The sequence below is a fragment of the Mus musculus genome, chromosome 12 (assembly GCF_000001635.26).
Source record: "Mus musculus strain C57BL/6J chromosome 12, GRCm38.p6 C57BL/6J".
In the NCBI taxonomy this organism is placed as follows: domain Eukaryota; kingdom Metazoa; phylum Chordata; class Mammalia; order Rodentia; family Muridae; genus Mus; species Mus musculus.
This window is the reverse complement of record NC_000078.6, coordinates 84,190,899-84,205,449: the sequence shown is the minus strand read 5'-3', so window position 1 is coordinate 84,205,449 and position 14,551 is coordinate 84,190,899. Positions and strand designations below refer to the sequence as shown.

The following is a 14,551-nucleotide window of genomic DNA, read 5'->3' as shown; positions in this document are numbered from 1 at the left end:
CCCTCTCTTCTCTCTTTCCACCCAGTCCTCTATGGTCCAGTCCTCCAACTGTCTTTTTGTCATTCTTCTTCAACAAAGTGGTCATGCCGCCTCCAACATCATAGGGCATTCAGTCATAGGACATTACGCCAGGTACCCCACCCACCGAGGAACTGAAGAGCAGGCATTTTTAAAAATAATTCTCTTTCTCTTTTAAGTGTGCATTGGTGTTTTGCTTGCATGTATGTCATGTGAGGGTGTCGGACCCTCTGGAACTGGAGTTACAGACTGTCGTGAGCTGCCATGTAGGTGCTGGGAATTGAACCAGGGTCCTCTGGAAGAGCAACCAGCACTCTTAACTGCTGCACTTTCTCTCCAGCCCTGGAAAAACATGCATTTTGCTGGAGAGATGGCTCAGTGGGTAAGAGCATTTGTTGCCCAAGCATTAGCTGAGTTTGGATTCTTACATTCACATAAAATACTGGGCATGGCAACATTACCTATAACCCCAGGCCTGGGCATGGGGGTGGAGGCCGGAAGATTGCTGGGATGTACTGGCTGTGTGCACATACATACACAGACCACACGTACCAAACCATCACACCACACCTCACCACACAGATGCACACGGGTGGGAGGAGATAGCCATGTACAGAGCTCTGATACGTACAAAGGCGGCGGAGGCGAGGGCTGTGGTGGTGGTGCGTGCCCTGATTGCTGGATTTGAGAGGTATTGTCAGAAGAGCTCTGGAAAACAGGGAACAGTCTATATTTTTAAATGCCAAGCTTGAAGCTGTAAGAAAATGCTAATTGCCTTTCACCTATTAGAGCTCCTCTTGGGAATTAAATTCTAAGGCAATGGTTCTAAAAAGGAATAAAGAGCTATAAGCACAAAAGTATTTGTGGCAGTGTTGTTTAAAATAGCAGGAAAACTGTTAACTGCCTCAGGGTTCCACGCGGCTACATAATTTATGATACCTGGATTCCGGGCAGTGTTGTACTGCATTAATATGAAGGTGCTGCTAATTCATGGGAAAATGTTGATGAATTTTAATGCCACTAAGTAAAACATAAAACTGCCTCTGCGTATCCTAGTGAATGAATAACATTGCCAATGCTTGGTCAGAGTATAAGCTGATGTAATGCCATCGCTGGACTCAGGTGAAGAGGCCACGCTTAGAATATTTGATATTCGATGTGTACTATCTATACATTTCAAAAGATTAGGCCCCAACATCAAAGACTTGGAAATGGGTGAGAAGGCCAGGGAGGGACTCTAAGCCTCCCATCTGTTACCACTAGCAAGGCCCAACTGCTCAGGGCTTATCAGCTACTACTGCTGCTGCGTGCCGGGGCTGGGGACTTGAGATTGTCCTGACCCGCACACTGTAACTTCAATGTTAACAGCATTAGGACCCTGCCTCCTGACGCTGGTTGGTGAAACCCCAGGCTGTTCAGAGACCCAGGAGGTTGCTCACACCTGAGTTTCTAGGGAACCTGCCAGCAGGATGAGCATGTGGCCCTTGAGGCCCAGAACCACCCACTCACTTGCAAGTCCTAGCCACAGGTGGCGAGAGCCAGCTCTCTCTTCTGCAGTTCCTAACAGGTAGCAGGGTGTGCTTTGTAAGCTGACCTCCACAGCTCAGCGTCAGCCAGGTGGGGCCCTGGTGAGGTAGTGTCTCGGGTGTGTCCATTGTAGAACATATTTCAGTATTAAACTTAGAGTTGTTTTTAAATGCTGGCCTTATGAAACTCCGCCTTCAACCAGTCCACTTTGGCTTATCAAAGAGAGTGTCTGAGTCCCCATATTGCCCTCAGCTTGCAACTTGGTACTGTGCTTCTGCTGAGAGCCAACTTTTTTTTTTCTGTCATATTGGGGCATTTTTGAAATGGGTGTGCCTGGCAAATGGCCCCGTCACCCTCATATTAATCCCTTTTGTGCAGCCTTTTCTTCAAAGTGGGGAACATTTTTGACACACATTCTTTCAGGTTGGAGACCCTTCCTTTGCCCTTTCCCTGTGATCAGTCCAGGGTTGTGACCTCAGCAGGAAATGGGGATTCACTGACAGGGTTTGGAGGCTTGGGGTGGGTGGAGCTACAGAGCTCTGGGTGTGTCTTGAGCGGGCAGGTTGGAGCTTGCTAGAACAAGGGCCACCAGAGTCGGCCCTTGGAGAGCAGCTTGGATATGTCCAGGCATATCTGGGACTCCGTTATCGAAGGCATATGTGAGCTAAAACCAAATTCCAGAACGGTCAAAGATCTGGAGTTCTTTTGGTCTGTGGTCCCACTGAAATAGGACCTCCCGGCTGGAGGTTTGCCAAGGTCCAAGAGGAATTGGGAAAAGAACGTGGGTTGGGGACCTGCCTGGATGCTTGTGAGGGATATTCAGGATAGTTTCATGTCTTCCAGGTCAAGCAGTGCTCATTCACATGATTAGAGTCGGGGTAGCGGTGGAGGGCAGGCTGTCACATTTCCTTGGCACATGGTGGCCATTCATAGGTACTCTGGTTCCATCTTCACCCTTGTTGACAGTTGGCTTAGTTCTGATCACTGCTGGTGGCTGAAAATTAATTTGCTGCAGAATCTAAGTAGCAGGTCGTCTTCCTGAGCTCAGGACCCGCCCATCTCAGTTCCCTAATTTAGAGATCACGTGTTTGCCCCACGGTCGTCAGCTGCTTGGTTCTTTTGAAGCTTGAAACACATTTCCATAGAAACAATGCTATAAATGGTTTCTGGGTATCTGGGTTCCTAGGCTAGCCCACAGAGAGCCTTGGTATCGCCCCAGAAGCTGCCAACGTGAGGCATTAGTAAAATCGAGAGCACGCCTGCAGCAGTAAGAGACTGTGTGGGGTTAGTTAAATGGCGTGGGTTTATTTAGGTAACTTCATTCTTTCTGTGAGAGGTGTCTTTCAAAGTTGTCCTGATAAAGTTCTGGGGTCCTTCAGCCCCAACCCTTCCCCCTCCCTTACCTGTTTGCATTTCTTGTCCTCATCTGGATACCTGGGGCTTGAGCCACCTTGCCCCTCTGGGACCTTGGCCTAGGCTGGCTCCTGATCTTGTTTAGGAACACAGCAATCTTTGTCATTTAAACCGACCTCCTCAGCCTGACAGGACAAACATTACACAGGCACAGTTTGCACGGTTCAGACTTCTCACCTGATTGCGTCTGCTGCTCCTGTGGGTGTCTGTTTGCAAAGCAGCCTCTACACATTTCTTTGGGCTAATTTTGACACTTGGTGTGATTTCATCAGATTGGTCGGTGCACCGAGCCCATTCACGTTTCAGCCTGTTGCTGTGTCATACCTTAAGCAAAGTAGATTTCTGTTCCTCGGCTCCGTACACAGTTGCTGTGAGCGTCCGATTGTTTTCACGGGCGCTGGTCTATTGATCGGAATTACCTGGTCAGAGTGTTAGACTCTTGCAAGACAAAGTCAGCTCACATTCTGGGAAGAGTTAAGCTGATTGCAGTGTGTTAACAGCTGTCTCCCCAAAGCCCTCCTGACAGCAGCTTTCTTGTCTTATTTATTTATTTTCACATTGACTCAGCTGTAATGGGGCCTTAATGGCGTTCTGATTTGCATATCCTAAAATCGCTGCTGAGACTACAGTTTTCCTCTCAATGACCTGTGTTTCCGGGTGCGTCAAACCCTGCTCATCTCCTTCAACTGCAGAAGTCCCTCCTCCTTTCTTGCCTGGGTGGGGTCTGATTCACCCTCACACCTGAGGGGCTGACCACCCTAGTGACTCGGGCTTTCAGCCTTTTGATTGCTGGGGTACAAGTGGCAGGGCCTGGGGGAGCCCTGGGATAGAGGCTGAGTGAAGGACAGGGGCTTGTCTGGGAGCCTCTGCAGAAGGGTCAGAGGTGACCTCCTTGGAGGGTGGTTGGCCAGAGAGAGGCTTTAGAGCTGGGGAGGGCCCTGGGGTGCTTCTGCTCTGAAGGTCATGGGGAACTGGGAGAATGAGGTGACAGGTTGGCACAAGTGGGATGAGGAGTGACGGAAACCCATGACCTGGGAAGGATGAGGAACAACAGCAGATCAGCGTGTGTAGTAGCCAAGTGGCTCTGCCACGCCTCTTACGACACACCTCTCAGTTCCTTCTCCAAGGAAACTTGGATGTAGTGAGTGTGCCAACTGATGGTTTATTTGTTTTTCTTTTTTGAGACAGGGTTTCTCTGTGTAGCCCTGGCTGTCCTGGAATTCACTCTGTAGACCAGGCTGGCCTTGAACTTAGAAATCCTCCTGCCTCTGCCTCCCAAGTGCTGGGATTAAAGACTTGCATCAGTACCTGGCTTCAGTTTTTTTTTGTTTTTGTTTTTTTCCTTTTTTCATGAAACCCTAACTTTCAGTTTAAATCTTCTTATTTATTAAAGAAAAAAATGTCTTGAGACTTAGTTGTTTTAATTTTATGCGTATGACTTGCCTGTATGTTGCCTGCATGTCTGTCTGTGTACTGTTTGTGTGAAGTGCCCAAGGAGGCCAGGCGAGGGTGTCAGATCTAGAACTGGTGGGAATTGAACCCAGGTCCTATGGAAGAGTAGTCACGGCTCTTAGCTGCTAAGTCATTTCTCCGATCCCTAAGTCTCCTGATTACAAAAACAAAAACTTGGCAATAAGGTCTGTTAAAAATAAAATAAAATATAATATATAGGCAAAATACCCCTGTGAGGGAGAAAGGTTACCAGGCTTATTCCCCCATCAGCTGCCGTATTTGGGAAACCAGATCTATGTCCAAGGTCAAATCACCTGTATGACCTTGGGAGAGTGACTTCACCTTTTCTACCCTCAGCTTCCTTTTCTATAAAATGGGGGTACTGGCTTCCTCCCAGGGTGCTGGTTGTCAGGCAGGCCCTAGATAGGTGTGTTGCGTAGGTCCTTTGTAGGTCATCCAGAAAAAGTGAGAATCAAGCTAAGACCTTTGTTTACCTTTCTCAGTCCAGAACCTATACCACATCCTATGGACTTGCACCCTATGGGCACCACATCTCATGGACACTGGAGCCTTTCATTTCCCTGGAAAATTGTAGGTTACTTTGCGAGAACTTGAATGCCTAACAGCTACCAAGCTTAAACTATGAGGCCTCGTAACAAACTGGACTTCATGGAGTAAGGTCTAGGGTCCAGAAGACTACATACACGTCAGTAAGAATAATATCACACACCACTGAACTTAAGGAAACACTGATGCTAATAAGTAATTTTATGTCACACTAAGAAGAAAAAAATGAAGCTGGAGATTTGGCTCACAATTAAGTAGATACTGCTCTCTCAGAGGACCTGAGCTGGGTTCCCAACACCCACATGGGCTGACTCGCACCACCTGTAACTCCAGAGTCAGAAGGTTCCCTGCCCCTTTCTGGACTCTGCCAGCGGACATACGTGTGTGTGTGTGTGTGTGTGTGTGTGTGTGTGTGTGTGTGTGTGTATGTGCACACGAGTTGTGTGTGTTTGTTATTTGGTTTCCTGAGACAGGGTATCTGTATGTAGCCCTAGCTATCCTGGAACTCAATCTGTAGTCTGGTCTCCACTCACAGAGATCCTCCTGCCTCTTCCTCCTGAGTGCAGGGATCAAAGGCATGCACCGCCACCACCAGGCTAAAATAAAAAACTTAAAAGGAGAAAAGTCTGGTAATTAAATCATACATACAGGTCTATAGGCTCAGTATTGAAGGTGAATTAAGAGGATGGATTGAACCCGGGAGTTTGAATCCAGACCGGGCAACATAGTAAGACCCTCTCTTACTCATAGAAATCAAAATCCAAAACCCAACCAAACCAAACAGTAACAAACAAACACAATGGAATCTGTGGTCACAAACACCTTGATTTCAGAGGTGCTAAGATAGAAGAGTGGTGAAAGTAGCCATTAAATTACGATTTATTTTTTATATATATACGGTTTTATTAAAGTTCTCACCAAAATTATTCACTTGTATGCACCAAGTGCAGGTACTGTGTAGGTATCAGGGTTACCAAGGTCTAAGCTGTGCCTTGGAGGAGCTCTGATCTGGCCCACGATGCTCTGACCCAGGGAAGGTCAGAAAAACGGTAGGACGATGATGGAATAAAGGACCAGTGTAGGACTGGAGACTGAGAAGGGGTTTGGGTACCCGCGCTCTTCCGAGGAAGTGCTGTTAAGAGAGAGGGAAATGACAGTTAAGCAAGGGCTAGATGTTGCAGTTGCAGCCCACAGGCAGCCCTGCAACACAGACAGCTACACCCCAGTCAGTCCCACCAGAGGCTCCTCTGGTGGGGGCAGCAGCGACCTTTTAGCCAGCAATGCAGTTGCCAGCCTGGTGAAACAATCCCGGGAGAGAGAACTCTAACCCTGTGTCTGCATGAGCTTCCCTGGCTTGGAGGAGTGAAAGAAGGCATCCTGGACGTGCTAGAAACCGTAGTCTGCTGGGAGACCTGCGCATGCGTGACCTGCAGCTGAGGAGAAGAGGGGAAGCAGGAGCGAGGTGGAGACATCTTGGGGAACCTCAGGTTGCCTGTCTGTGTTGGGTGGGGACAGGCTGGGACGTTGGATGGTCCCAGGAATGTGAGTGTGCTAACCAGTCTAGTTCACGGCGCCAGCTTTCTGCAGTAGGTGATAGAAACTACCAAGAACTCAGCACTCTATAACGGTTTGTGGATCGTACAGCGTGTACGGCCAGAAGCAAAGAGACTAGTTAGGAGGTGAGGAGAGGACAGTCACCTCAAAGCAAGGACCTGGTGTGGGCCAGCCATTTAAAACTCTCTCTTCTTTACTTTGCAGAGGAGCAAATAGAATGTTTAACCTGTTCAAATAAGGCTAGTGTAAGGCAGGATTTGGAATTAGACCTGAGCACTGAATTTTGGATTTCAGCCCATGACTTATCAATATTAGTTTTTATTTTAAAGCTTGCTCCGTTGCGCACTTTGGATCTCTGGGGATCCCTTTCTTCTTGGCTCACTGAGATGATGTAGGGAGATTGAGTTCTAGCCGCCAGCGGCAGGCGTTTCTCCAGGGCTGGTTCTACAGTGGCCCGGGGACTATGCTAAAGTGAGCCACCCAGAAAGCTGGCAGTTCTTGTCTCTTGAAGAAAGGGTGTCTCTGTCCCTTGGCCCTGCTGGTCAGCCCTCCCTGGCAGCCACACCTGTTTTGTTCTTCTCCCTGCGGCCAGCCAGATGTCTCTCTCCCAGAGTGACAGGAGCAACTGGGGACATCTATAGAAGCTCCCTTTCAGTCCCCACAAAGGCACTAGGAACCTGGCTAGGCCTGTAGAGGAGGGGCAGGAGGGAAGTACCCAGGGATGCAGACAGCTGGGGGCTGGGGTGGCAGGCATTCCCTGGAACAGGTGAAGTAACTGAAGCAAAGAGGAGGCTCCCTGCTTGTCAGGGGTAAAAGAGATCGAATGCAGGAGCTGAGATTCTCAGCTTAACTTCGTGACTGGGTGGCTTTAAGCTCTCCACTCTGTCAGGAAGGACCTGGTAAGGCCGAGGGAGAAGACACAGCCATCAGAGGGGTGACCTTAATCAACTCAAGACCATAGCATGGTGGAAAGGATACAAAAGGCATGGAGTGGGGGCAGCCTTGGAAGGACACTCCCCCCCCCCCCCCCCAGATAAGACATCAAATTGATGTTGGAAGTAGTCTCTCTGGCGGAGCCCCGCAGAGGCTTATCCTGGGGCCTTTTTTAGGTGGGAGTGTGTGTAAGGATCTTTCCTGGAATTAAGTTCTTGAAAGGAAGAAGTGGGGTGGAATAAATGCAGAGAAATAACAGTTGTAAACCCAGAAAAACCGAATATGGTGGATTTGTTATAGGCAAAAAGACCAAACCAACCAAACCAACCCAGAAAATCCAACTGAGGGGAGCTTGACAATGGTCCCGAGGTTGCGCAGCACGTTCGTTTATTTCAGACAGAATCCAGATTCAGTCCTGGTTTCCTATCTTTTCCACAACTTTCTCTACTCGTCTAACTCTAGGCAAGGAGGTCCTAAAGATAGCATCTTTATTTTGCAAAGGGAGATAACAGTGGGACATAGGGAACCTGGCATTGTGGACATAAGGAGCCCTCAATAGTGTCTGTTTGCCCAGTGAATGTTAACACTTCGCCTGTACTGAGTAAGGAAAGGGATGGAAAAAGAGCAGGCATGCAAACTTGGGGACTAGAGAGAAGAAAACTCTCTCTCTCTCTCACACACACACACACACACATGCACACACTCACACACACACACACACACACACACACACACACACACACACACACACACAAAATAGTATTAGTATGTAGCCCAATATACCTCCAAACTTGATTTTCCTGTCTTGGCCTTGTGAGTTCTGGGATTAGAGTGTCTGCTATTACTGTCTCCTTCTCCACATATCCCTCTCTTCCTCCCCTAGCAACCACATGCAAGGTCTCACGCACTGAGCAACATCCCAGCCCTATAACGCTACCCTGTAGTGCACAGTGACGACAGAAACGTAGTGGAGGAGGATGGGCAGTAAGCCCCTGGCTTCTGGGAAGCCTCTTGCCCGTCTTCATAAAATTTACTGTGATTTACTCACTCACCATACAATTCAACTTTGGAAGAGTTTTTAAAGATTATTTAATTGCATGAACGTTTTTGCCTGCATGGATGTCTGTGCACCAGATATGTGTCTGCTGTCTGTGGAGGTCAGAAGAGGGTGTCAGATTTTCTGGAGCTGGAATCACGGATGGTTGTGAGCCACCATGTGGATGCCGGGAAAGGAAGCTGGGTCCTCTGCAAGAACAACTAGTGTTCTGAATTGTTGAGCCACCCCTCTACACTCTCCCCACCAGTCCCTGAAGTGTGTAATGGGTTGGACCTAGGGGGTGGCCATCCCGAGCTGTCTAAGCTGTCTCAGCAAGATGGCAGCAGCGCAGGAAACCTCTGTGAGGCTACACTCTGCCTCCGATGGACTCAGCGTGGAGTCCGGTCCTCGGCGCTTTATGCTAACTAGAGTGTCTCTTAGCCTCGCCTTCCTCTCTTCCCTGTGGTTTGTGAAGAAGTGGGGTGGTAGGGGAAAAATGGCATTCCATGTGTGATCCTCCCCACTCCCCCAGCTCACCTCAATCCCAGCTCTGAAAGGCCACCGTCTTGGTTGTCCCAGAGGCTTGTAGGAAGGGCCTGGAGAGCTTTCACAAGTCAGTGATTCTGCTCCGCCATACCTGCAGAAAGACTGACCCCCAGGGCTTTCCCAGAAAGGCCATGGCTTCCCTCATACCACCCCATTTACTTATTGAGAGGGAGACTTCTACCACCGTCAGGACAGCCCTTCTCCTCCTTTCTCAGGTGGCCCAAGTTTAGAAACTTTGTTGAGTGAAGAAGTATGCTGCTGTTCAAGGTAGGCAGAGTCCAGTCTCCCCTCCTGCTCCCACGTGTTGTCCTTGTTGTGTCCCCCACTCCACCCCCACCCCCGACTGTTCTTTCTTGTACATCTTGCCCCTGCCTCTCCTCCCCCTTGCTGCTTTGGGATAGGCCCAGCAGCCTGTGTGGAGGAAGCCCTCTGAAACCAGGCTCAGCAGTTCTCTGTAGAGTAATAATGGCTCTCATTTGTTCCTGTGAGGCTGGCCTCTGGCTCTGTGGTGGCAGACTCTTCTAGGACCGTGCCCCTCACTAGGTCATATTTTGAGATGTCCCAGGGCCAGTTTGTATTTTCTTTAGGGGCTCTCCCTGGGCTGGCTCTGGTTAACTGCAGGGGCTGAGCCTTTAACAAGGTCATCGTATGTACGTACGGCAGGTTTAATGAATGGCAGCAGTGGACAGTGGGGGCCAAGTGGGATGCTTCTGCTTTCCTCACATGGACGAACTGTCACACGGAAGGAGAAACCTGCAAATGGAAAAACCAAAATGGCTTATAATTATACCCAGCCTCTGCCAGGAGCACTGAGAGGCCAGCCTGTACTTAAGGCACTGTGTGTGTACCTGAGTACCCGAGTCCCTCAACTGGTCATCGGCCTACTCTTTGCCAGACTGGAGGATGAGAAGAGAGATGACAGAGATATCGGGTTACCCTGTGGCCTTCTGTGAGGCAGTCAACATCTCCGAATTGCACTCCCATCCGTTGAATGAGTGCTAAAATACACTCACACAGCTGTTTAGTCGCTGTATGGGGAAGTGTTTGGAGACTTGTCATAGTGGATGCTAAACTGGGGAGCCTGGACTTTTCTTTGTAGAAAGGGGTTTCCCAGGCTCCTCCATTTTTTTTCACAGTCACAGAATTATGGATCTTAAACTGGAAGTGATTGTTAAGAGGTCATTTGGTCTAGTCCCCTGGCATACTTACTGGTGTTTTGTAGTCAATCCTCTGACCTGTCATAACACGACGAATAAGCCCTTGTCTTCTGGGGAGGAGTCCTTCCAGGTGCACAGAGGTGCAGCCAGCAAAGAGGTGGGTGAAGATGGGAGAGCCATGCCTCTTGGTTCTTTGAGTTTCTGTGCAGGTTGTCTGTGTCACCCACTCCCTAGGTGAGGTGAAGACTCAGGCTCTGCAATCTCAGGGGTGAGGATGGGTCTGCTGCCCTTGGTCTTCTGAGAGGAAGGGCTGCACCTGACTCTTAGGACTGGACACCAGGGAAAGTGGCTGCCAGAACTCAGTGTGTTCCTCGGTGGTTTTTCCTTCAAAGGAAAGCTTTCTGACTCATCTTAAGAAACAACACCATACAGACAGCAAAACACACCTGACTTTCCCTCAGCTCTGGAAGAATTCTAGTTTCCTATCATCCACCAAAATGCAAAAAAGAGGCATCACTGGCTAGAGCCTGAAAATTATGTCAGGGTGGTTTAAGAAGACCTTGAGTCAAAGTCGCCCAACTTTGGCCTAGATTGTGAGAATTCAACCCGGGAACGTTTCATCTCCTAAGTAATGTTCCTGTAAGTCCTTTATAGAGACGGGGTTGGTTTCTCTATAACCTACCGGCAGGGTGGCGGCTAGAAATCCTAACTCAGGAAGGCTCTTAGTAAACTGCCTCAGAGAGGATTATGCATGTTTTACTGCATCCAAAGTCACAGCTTTCTTTGTAGAGGAAAGCGCCTTGTGTCCTCTTCGCCATGGCGGGGGCGCGCGCACACACACACACACACACACACACACACACACACACACACACACACACACACACTTTCCTGGCAGGCTGGATGGGTTTCCAAACATTTCGTCACTGTCTCCTCCTGACCTTGATGTGCAAGGAACAAGCCGCGTGGCCTGTTGATTACAGAAGAGCCATGGGGGCTTAGGCTGGGGGTGGGGGTGGGGGGGGGTTGGGAGGAGGGTGGCCACAGCCTTGCAAGTGGAGGTAAGGTCTGCTGGAAATCCCCAGCCCGGGCAGCCGCCCCGAGGTTTAAAGACGCCTCCCAGCCTTATTTGGTCGCAGGAAGTGGGCGGCGCGGAGCCTGCAGGCAGAGAGGCCGCCCCGAGACAGTTGTGCTGATGAAGTGGTAGAGCTGGTTCCTGCTCGCCGCCGCCGTGCTGCGCGCGCCGGCCAGCCACTGGGCGCTTGGAGCTCCCAGGCTCGAGTTGTGCAATCCTTTGTAGCACGCCAGCGAGTCCTCCTCCTTCGGTCTTGCCTCTCGCCCTCTCTCTCTCTCTCTCTTTTTTTTTTCAAGCTGTGAGCTCAACCGATGAGTCAGAGCCGTGCAATCCTGACACTGCATCGCAGGACTGGGGGTGACACGCAGGGAGGGGAGAGCGCTCTCCAGGCAGACTGTAAGGGCGCGGGGCGCGCCGAGGCTGCCGCGTTGCGAGCAGCGGGTGACAGCACGCACGTCCCGCTCGGGCCCTGCCAGCAAACTTCCAGGCTTCGGGAGGTGCGGGCTTGGCTGAAGCCCCGGGAACAGCGCGGGGGAAGCGACGGCGCCTGTTTGTTTTTAAAAAATCCGGGAGTGCGTGCAGGCGGCTGGGCTCTTCGGAGGCGACCCAAAGGCGGTGGCCCGCGGCGGAAGGAAGGGGCAACTGCTGAGGCCGGAGGCCGAGCGGGAGCCGGGTAAGTAGTGTTGCTCGGCCGGCGGCCGAGGCCTGCAGGCGGGGCGGCCAGCGAAGGGACCCCGGGCGACCGTGCAGGCGGTGGCTGCAGCTCAGCACACGCTGGGCCTCCGGCGGCCAACTTCTGCGGCCTGCGGGGCGGCAGGAGCGGGTGCGTGGGCCGTCGTAGCCCGCCTCCCCCCGGCCCGCAACCGCGCGCCCGCAGCTGCGTGTGCAGCTCAGTCCCGTCGTGTTTGTGCAGCCACGCAGCTCGATCGCGGCCCGCCCACCCAGGCGCGGCCCCGGCTGGGAAGCCCTCCCTAGTCTCTCTGCCCCGGGTACCAGCGGCTGGGGACCGCGGCTGCTGTTCCTGCGCGCGCGCGAGAAACGTGGTGACCGCAGGGACTCGTTGGCTTGCCCGGCCGGGGAGGCGCGACGATAGGCTCGCGAGCCGCGAGAACTTAAGAGAGGGCACACCTTCTCCTTCCAGCGTGCGGGGAGCTGGATCGGCGCGGGGACTTTGCGGGGACAGAACTGTGGCGGGGGATGGGGGCAGGGAATTGGGGCCAGTGCTGGAGAGGCCTAAGCTGGAGGGTTGAGCGCGCGCCGGCCGGAGGACAGTGGTGGAGCCGCCTCGCCCCGCGCGCCGGGAGCTGCTGGTGCACCTCAGACCTGTCATCCGGCTCGCCCGCCCCCGCAGGCTCGCCTCCCTGGCCGGGTGCTGTGTTCCATGTTGCTGGCCCTGAGCTTAGAGCCCGGGTTCGTCTGGGCCCTGCATATGGCGGGCTCGATGGAGTTAATCATTCCCCGCCCCATACGCTCACAATGAGGGGCATGTGGACCTCGGCTGCGACCCTCCATCCAGGCCTTAAAGACTTTGAGAAGCTGAGGAACTTTGGGCACTTGAGGCTTTCAAGCCTCGGAACCAAGGCAGATCTGGAGGAGGCTTCTATTACCCAAAAGGGAGGCCACTGAGTGTCCCAAATCATCTTCTAACCCGAGCGGCTGGAAAGATGAAAGGGGAAGTTTCTTGCCTCGTCTTAAACTTTGTTGGCTACGACTTCAATGGCCACTTCCTGCTTCCACCACCCCACTTCGGACCTCTGTGCAGGATAGGGGTGCAGTGACTGGTCTTTGAGGCCACCGCGGCACGTGTGTGTAGGAGATCCCGGTGGCAGCTGTGGCTGGGGAGGGGAAAGGTGGCTCTTTCATCTCCGGGAGCCTGGCTTGGAGGCCTGGGTTATCCTCACCCTGGAGTTTTAGGGCTAAGAGGATTTGGTGAAGATGGAATGGTATCTCTGACCTCTGACTCCAACCTGGGTGCCTCAGCTGAGAGGATGAAACATCAGTCTTAATCCAGAGCCGCCCAAGGTAGAAAGTATGATATTTGTACTACCCATAGCATCAGAAAAATGCACCCTTTCTGCGTGGTCGGATGACTCCAGAACCAAAAGGGACAGACAGACCCTGGGTTGAGATCTTATGGGGCCTCTCTTTCCTGCTGCTCTGCAGGGTGTAAACATTCAATTACTGTGATAAATTATCTCATTGCACAGCCCTGGCCCGGTCTCCATTCTAATTGGCTTGGCCTCTGGCTGATTTTTCTGGTCTGTAACTCCCAAGGGGTCCAGGGGTGATGAGCCCAGCGAATGCCCCCAGGTTTACAGCTTGTTCTGGGGAAGCTGGTCAGCTGCTACTGTGGCAGCTCCAAGCACTAGCCAGGTAGAACCCCAACTCCCCCATTGGAGAAAGGGTTCCTCGGAGTGTCCCCAAGGATGAAAGTTTAACTTTTAAACATGAGCTTTTTAAAAATAGCCCTGGTGTTTGACCCTGGGCTGCTGCTTTTACTAAATGGAAGTGGGGGGGGGGGAGGGCAACATGTAACTAGATGCAGTTGAGGGCCTTCCACGGCTGCAGAACCCAGGGAAAGGCCTCTGGATAAAGACAGGGGTAGGCAGAAGATAGAGAATACACCTGGCTAGGCCCCTGTGGGCCTGGACCATAGACAGATCTTTAGCTTTGATACCATCATGTCAGCCAGAGAAAAGCTTGCTGACGCTGGTGATGGGGGTGAGGACGGAGGAAGCTGGAAGGCTCCCGCTATGTCTTTACTCCTGCTTCACATGTCCCTCTGAACATGGAACCGCTACTTTATCTGCATACACATATGGCATCGGAAGCACAGTGTTGCTGTGAGGACTCTGACTGAGTTACACAAAACACGGATAGCCTCTGCTTTAGCGTCAGCTTGGGGCTCTTTCCACAGGGCCTGGCATCTGGTAAGGGTTAGTATAAGTTAGGTGAATGAGTGTGAGCTACCCATAAACAAACAAATAAATGTGCTTGCCAAGATTAATGGTACGCCCCTTTAGTCCCAGATGCTCGGGAGGCAGGTGTGGGAGGATTACTTGAGCTCATGAATTCAAGGCCATCCTGGGTGGGCTCTGTCTCAAAAAGGAAAAAAAAAAAGATTTGGCCTTGAGTCATTTCTCTCGTATAGGGACCACCCCACGGCATCATTAAGTTTCATAGAGGGTCGGTCCGCCACAAGGATCCTGGTGTTGGTTGGTAAAGCTTGCTCCTTAACACTCCTCTGCATTTGGCCTTTGGGAGCCTGTGTCT

At 51.5% G+C, this 14,551-nt stretch overlaps 2 protein-coding genes across 5 annotated transcripts in view; one reads left to right on the top strand and one right to left on the bottom strand.

Moving 5' to 3' along the window:
• The window catches only part of Mideas (mitotic deacetylase associated SANT domain protein), a 69,714-nt gene that overhangs the window by 13,432 nt on the left and 41,731 nt on the right, over window positions 1-14,551 (top strand). Inside the window, exon 1 of one of the 3 annotated variants that reach the window (NM_001163502.1) lies at window positions 11,435-11,951. The exons of 1 other annotated variant lie outside the window; for it this stretch is intronic. The gene's annotated coding sequence lies outside the window, so the exon portion shown is untranslated. Of the gene's footprint in view, window positions 1-11,434; window positions 11,952-12,398; window positions 13,301-14,551 lie in introns of those variants that run through there. One more of the 3 variants, XM_030246705.1, reaches the window with a different exon arrangement.
• Gm31513 (predicted gene, 31513) lies at window positions 5,839-12,625 on the bottom strand. 2 transcript variants are annotated; one of them, XM_030247014.1, is made up of 4 exons: window positions 10,256-12,625; window positions 9,705-9,799; window positions 9,038-9,148; window positions 5,839-6,109 (listed from the first exon to the last, which is right to left on the bottom strand). In XM_030247014.1, exon 1 carries the CDS (start codon window positions 12,606-12,608, stop codon window positions 11,595-11,597), a length of 1,014 nt encoding a protein of 337 aa, XP_030102874.1. In that variant the 5' UTR covers window positions 12,609-12,625; the 3' UTR covers window positions 5,839-6,109; window positions 9,038-9,148; window positions 9,705-9,799; window positions 10,256-11,594. The 2 variants fall into 2 exon arrangements, with proteins under 2 accessions (XP_030102874.1, XP_030102873.1); XM_030247013.1 differs by having other exon boundaries at window positions 9,038-9,799.

Bases quoted from the DNA above. Each gene is read 5' to 3' on its own strand.
- Gm31513 (XM_030247013.1), bottom strand. From the start codon at position 12,608: ATGACAGGTCTGAGGTGCACCAGCAGCTCCCGGCGCGCGGGGCGAGGC.